General features: G+C 64.0%; 1 protein-coding gene across 1 annotated transcript; it reads right to left on the reverse strand.

The window, feature by feature from the left end:
* Positions 1 to 3,320: 3,320 nt before the first annotated feature.
* LOC147414595 (membrane-spanning 4-domains subfamily A member 12-like) lies at positions 3,321 to 5,541 on the reverse strand. The gene is made up of 6 exons (XM_086472453.1): positions 5,458 to 5,541; positions 5,120 to 5,239; positions 4,791 to 4,847; positions 4,361 to 4,492; positions 3,554 to 3,667; positions 3,321 to 3,437 (listed from the first exon to the last, which is right to left on the reverse strand). The coding sequence occupies exons 1-6, from the start codon at positions 5,536 to 5,538 to the stop codon at positions 3,321 to 3,323; spliced, it is 621 nt and encodes a 206-aa protein (XP_086328579.1). The 5' UTR covers positions 5,539 to 5,541.
* Positions 5,542 to 6,000: the final 459 nt, after the last annotated feature.

The raw sequence follows: 6,000 nt of genomic DNA on the forward strand, positions 1-6,000 counted from the left end.
GCTACGGCCCCCCCCAAACACCAAGGGAAACAAAAACCACGTCGGGGGGGGGGCTGATATCCCGAGAAATGCACCTCCTTTTTTTGGCCAGCCGTTTTCTCTCCTCCCCGTTCTCGAAGGAGGACACAAAGGGGAAACCAGCGCTTGCTTCCTTCCCACCGACCCCCCCCCCCCCAAGCCCCTCCGTGGTTTCTGGCCAGCCCAGCACATTCTGCTCTCCTCCCTCACCTCACCAGGGCTCACCATTAAGCCGGCTCGGCTCACGAAACCGGCAGAAAACCAAAAAAACAACAAAAAAAAAGCTCGTGGCAACGAGGGATTTAGGAGGCGACGCACACGGGGAGCCGCTGACCGAGAGAGAGGGTGGGAAGCGCCCGTGCGTCGCCGCGACGCGCGGAGCCCCTGGTAGGGAGGTGGCCCCGCCGGCCGCCGTGGCAAGCGTTGGCTCTCCAGGTTGTCATTTTGAATAGATAATTACTTTTCATTGATAATTAATTGCTTTTAACGAACAACTAACGTCTCGTGTTTAATTGTTTCCTGATTCAATCCGCTTACGCGACGGTCAGAAACACCCAAACCCTCCGTGAGGCTCAGGAACAGCAGCTGCTGCCCTTACGGAGAAGGTCAGAGCTAAAGCTGCTGCTGGTGGTGAAATTGTCCGGAACAGGGAGGCGGGAGACAGGGACAGGGCGGGAAAGTGCCCGTTCTTGGGGCGTCTTGGCTTGTGGGGTGGCACCAGAGAAACTGAGGGATGTTGGGGTGAAGACCCTCCCCTCCTCCCCACCCTGATTTGTACATCGGGGATCTTGATCGGTAAAATAACCCGTGATTACGTTGGTGTAGGAATATTAATAAATAGCTCCCCGTCACTCTCTTGAACTGGGCAGCCCGGAACTGGACCCAGTACTCCAGAGGTGGCCTCACCAGGGCAGAGCAGAGCAGGAGGAGAACCTCCCCAGGAGGTTTCAGGGCTGCTAAACGCGTAGGAGCAGACACCTAGAAGAGAATCGCATTTCCCCAGAGCCTTCGACCCCTTCTTCCAGCATTTCCAGAGAAAGCTGCCCCTAAACGCAGCGAAACGATGGGAAAACCTTGAGAGCCCGTGGGGAGATAGTCTGGGTTGAAAGATTGAGGGGCTCGGGGTGAGCCCCGCCGCCGATGCCCGGTTTCACGGGCAGGGGCAGTCGGCAAGAGGCTGGCCCCGACCAGCAGCGACGCGGCACGTGGCACCGGGATGCTCCGGGCCAAAAAAGACCCCGGTTGTGGCGGAGGATGAGTGAGGAGGGAACCACCATGGTGGGCAAAGCCCTGCCAGCCTGGCTGGGGGGGATGGCGATGCCCTGCCCTGGGCTGGAGACCCTCCGTGGGGAAGGTACAGGAGCCACAGGTGAGGAGCCACAACAGGCTGGGAACGTGGGGGGGGGGAGCAGAGAGAGCCTTGTTCCTCCCGCTTCCCCCATCTCTGGAGCTTTTCCCGACCGAACGGGCTCATTATTTTTTCAAAGCCGGGACCAGAAATAACTTGGCAGCAAGTGAATAATCCATGAGGCTTCGGCTGAGCAGCGGGAGCATCGTCAGGGCTTGGCAGCGGGGGGGATGGTGGAAACATGAAAGAGAACGTTTAACAACCCAAAACTAAAGCTGGGTTCGAGGGAACACTCCCTGCTCCTCCTCTGGGGCTAGAGGGGGGAAGTTGGGGGGCAGGTGCTGTCCCCAGACAGTGAGGGGGGATGCTTCAGGGAGAGATTTCCCCCCCCTGCCCTGCCTTGCTTAGGGTACAACTCACCAGGGTGCTCCCACCCCTCTGAAAAATCAACGCTGGGTTCTTCTCCTCTCCTTCCTCACCTCCATCCCGAGCTCTCCGGGAGCTCGGGCTGCTCCTTAAATAACTTTTCTCCTCAAATAACTTTTCTCCTCCTTGGGGTCTCGGGCATCCCCCGCCGTGCTGAAGGCTGGAAGGCAGCAACGAGCTCGTGGGGACCCAACCAACCGCTCTGCTGGGTCAAAATGGGCCGAGAGCCCTTTGCTTTCCATTCCTGCCCCCCTCCCCCCCAAAAAAACGATTTTTTTGAGGGCTTGCAGCACGGGTGAGGGTGGGGAGCACCCATCAGCTCCCTCCCCATCCCACGGGACCGCCCAGCCGCCTTTGCGGCCCCGTGGGTACAGGGACAACGTGCCCCCCCCCCCCCCGGTGTCCCAGTGTCATCCCAAAGAGCAGCCCCAGCCCCTGGAAGCGGGGGGCAGCTCCTGGGCTGGTGTCACAACCCGGAGCTGCTGCCATCACCATCGTCACCAGCTTCTGACCAGTTGCTCCAGCAGCCCTCGATACAGCGAGCCGTGACGCTGTGGGTGTGAGGAGGGGAGGATTTCGGGTGGCGGATTCCCTGAGGGGGGGGGGGAACAGGGACGAGGGGACACCGTGGCATCACGCCCTCTCCAGCAGGACCAGATGAGGGCGATGGGCGCAGGAGCCCCAGGAGGTGGGTGAGCCCCTTGCCTGCCGGACAGGGAGGGAGGGGGAAGTTGCAGCCCCAAAACGAGGAGACACGAGCCCGGACAGAGCGTTTATTTCAAAGATAAAACGAAGCCAACGGGGGACGAGCCGAGTGAGGCGGTCTGGCTACCCCCACGGCTCCCAGCGTACGTCGGGGTCTCTATCAGCTACCTGCTGCGTGGCCCCCGCACCTCCAGGAGGTCCTGAACCCCGACCTGAGCGAACCCCAGCAGCCAACTGGGTATTTACAGGCAGAAACACCCCACAAAGCCCCAAGATCCTCCCTCCCCGGGAGAAGCCCCTTCTCTCCCAAGCAGCCAAAGAGCCCCCTCTTTGAGACCTAGTGCGGCGGCAGGGGGCAAATTGGGGGTGCTTGCTGGCTTTTGGGGGACACAGACACACACACCAGCTGGCTTTTGGGAAGGGGGGACACACCACCACCCCCCCCCCCAGTGTGTCCCAGCCTGCAGCGGGGCGGGAGGAGGATGCTGTCCCCCCTGGGTGCGGGGAGCCGGACCGACGTCCTTGGGGGGGGGGGGGGGGGGCGGCCAGCTGCAAAGAAACCCAAGAGCTGCTGCTTCTGGGGAGGGGGGGGAGAGGATAAAATGGGGTCTAGGGGGGGTCTCTGGACTCTCCTTGCACCCACCCAGGCCCGGAGGAGCATGGCAGAGGTGCTGGGGTGCTCCCTGGGTTTGGGGGTGGCATGCTTTCCCAGGGCAGGCGGGGGGGTGTGTGGGGGGGGGGGGGGTTTGGGGGAGGTCTGTCATGCAGACAGGGGGTCCAATGCTGCTCCTAGGAGCCAGCCAGACCCCCGGGGGCTCTGCTTCTAGCTGGGTTCTTCTTTGGGGTCGTAGATCACCTCGCTGTAACTGGGAGGCTGGGGCAGGTCAGCCAGGGGCACGGCCAGGTCTGCCTGCGTGGTGCTGGGCACGATCAGCATGGCCTGGGGGAGAGGCAAGGGGGGGGACACACACACACAGTGCTGGGGGTCTGGCCAGCTATCGGTCCCTGCTGCCCTTCTCTCCCCCCCCCCGCCCCTCTCTCCACCTCCTGCCTTACCTCGTTGGAGCTGAGGCGGGTGGCCCGGCACCAGAAATTCGCAGTGGCCACGGCGATGCAGAACTCCAGGATGGTGAAGATGAGCAGCACGATGGAAATCCCGTTGCCTGCGAGCTCCAGGAAAGGGGGGGGGGGGGGGGGGGGGAACCCAGAAATTAGCGGTGGCCGCAGCGATGCAGAACTCCAGAAATTAGCGGTGGCCGCAGCGATGCAGAACTCCAGGATGGCGGAGGGGAGCAGCACGATGGAAATCCCGCTGCCCTGCGAGCTCCAGGATGGGGAAAAGAAAACCAAAACCCAAACCACCGCATCAGCAGCACCCAGGAGGAGGAAAAACCTGGGTTTGGACCTACAGGGGGAGGATTTTGGGGCTCCCCTTCTCCCAGCAATCCTAAAGCACTGCAGCCCCGGCTCTGCGGGCACCGAAGCCTTGCTGGGAGCCCTTTGCCTCGCTGCTTGTGGAGAGAAAGAGGGTGCTTCCAGGGCTTGAGTCATCTCCTGAGGTACCGGCCTAAAATAGGTCGGGCTCACGGCACCGACGGGGCTGAAGCGTGCAGCGGAGCCCGGCAAAGCCCCCCCTCCACCCCCAGGAAGGGCTCAGGCGGCCCCCAGCGGGGAAGCACAACAGCCCCCAGGGATGGAGAAAGGCACAGGGGAGGTTTCCAAAAGGTTTAGCCCTCCCCAGGCAGGCTCAAGCCAGCCCCTGGGTACGGCTGCTCCAAAAGCAGAGGCTGGGGGAGGGACACACGCGCGACATGGGGGTGGGGGTGGGGGTGGGGGGGGGACACACGCAGGACCCCCGATTACCAGGACGAGGTAGCTGTAGTAGTTGAAGCTGGAGCGGTAGAGGCCGTTCAGGTTGAGGTCAACGATGAAGGCGACGATGCCCAGCAGAGCGAAGATGGCGCTGATGACGTTCATGGTCTGGCTGCCCTTCACCTGCGGGGAGCGGAGGGGCTTTGGGGCAGGGGTCAGCCCCCCCCAAAGCCCAGGGGGACCCCCACCGCCCCGGGGGGGGGGGACACGATTGGTAGGTGACAGCGCAGGTTGGGGTTGGTTGGTTTTTTTTTCTTCCCTCCTTCCCATGACTTTTTTTTTTTTTATTTTCCCCAGAAATCACCCTGGCGCAAACTTCCAAGGTGGCTTTGCCCCCTCCCCGGGTGTCACCCGGGGTCCACTCGCCTGCCCACCCCCCCCCTCTTCCTCCGAACGACGGGGGATCCCCGGGGACACTCACCGCACATTCCGTGGGGCTCTTCTCCGCCCCGATAGAGAGACACCCCGAGATGATGAACTGCGCCGGGAGACAGACGGGGAGGGGGACAATCAGCCGCCGCCGAGGTCACCCTAAGCCCCCCCCGCCCTCCCCCCCAAACCCACCCAGGAACAAGCTGCCCACGGGCTCTCCGGGGCACGGTGGTTCCTTCTCGTGCCTTTTTAGTCCTTGAGTTTTACAAATGTTGAACCAGCACCCCCTGTCCCCAGTCCTTGGGGGCCCTGGGACCCTGGTGGGCATCCCCCCCCCCCCGGTGGGCATCCCCCCCCCCCCCCCCCAGCCCCACGCACAGACACGCCGCCCAGGAAGGGGATCTCGCCGATGACGAAGACGGAGGTGTAGACGTTGGTGAGCGTCGTCAGGACGATCCCGAAGCCGATGTGCATGAACCCCGTCATGATTTGGATGGTCTGGGGGATGGGGTAGGGGTGAAAGCGGGGCCAACTCATCCCCCCCCCCCCAAAAAAATGGGGATACCCCTTTCCTTCGAGCCGCCCCAAAGCCTCAGCATCCCCCGAAGGGCCAGCAGGAGGGGGAGAAACCTTTGGGAATGGGGCTGGAGGGGATTTTCCAGGGGTGCCAGCCCCCCCCCCCCTCCCAAATTACCCCCTCCCCAGCCCGGACTCACCCCCATCACTCGGTTCTTGCCCTTGGGGAGGGTCTCGGCCGTGTACATCACGGCGCGGCTGCCCAGCCGCAGGCTCCCCATCCCCTGCAGGGAGGTAGCGGGGAGGGGAGAGGGGCGGTCAGTAGGACCACCGGGACCCCCACCACCACCCCCCGCCCCCCCCCCCCCCCCCCCCCCCCCGCCACCTCCGGTCCCGGAGCAGCCCGGTCCCCGCCGGAGCAGCCCCCGCCCCACCCGGTACCCATTGGCGCAACGCGGCTGATGTCAGAACTTGCGGCATCCCCGGGGCCACCGCCCAACACCACCCCCACCCCCCCCCCACCTCCACCCCACCCCACCCCCCCCCCCGGGGGTCCACGACCCACGGGGGAACCCCCCGACCCACGGGGGAACCCCCCGCTGTCCGCCCCCCGCACTGTCGCTGGGGGCCGAGGGAGGCGGAGCAGATGGGAGAGGAGGGGGAAAGCAGCACACCCCCCCCCCTCCCAAAAAATCCTCCCCCCACCCCCATCGGGGGGGGGGGGGGGGAGGGGGCAGCCCCGG

Source organism: Leptosomus discolor, chromosome 12 (assembly GCF_034619465.1).
Source record: "Leptosomus discolor isolate bLepDis1 chromosome 12, bLepDis1.hap2, whole genome shotgun sequence".
Classification (NCBI taxonomy): Eukaryota; Metazoa; Chordata; class Aves; order Leptosomiformes; family Leptosomidae; genus Leptosomus; species Leptosomus discolor.

Excerpts from the sequence above, each read along its gene's own strand:
- LOC147414595 (XM_086472453.1), bottom strand. The coding sequence starts at position 5,538 with ATGGGGAGCCTGCGGCTGGGCAGCCGCGCCGTGATGTACACGGCCGAG. Across the intron at positions 3,668-4,360 it reads ACTACAGCTACCTCGTCCTG|CTCGCAGGCAACGGGATTTC; the intron begins GTAATCGGGGGT and ends CCTTTCCTGGAG. Across the intron at positions 3,438-3,553 it reads CCCGCCTCAGCTCCAACGAG|GCCATGCTGATCGTGCCCAG; the intron begins GTAAGGCAGGAG and ends CCTCTCCCCCAG.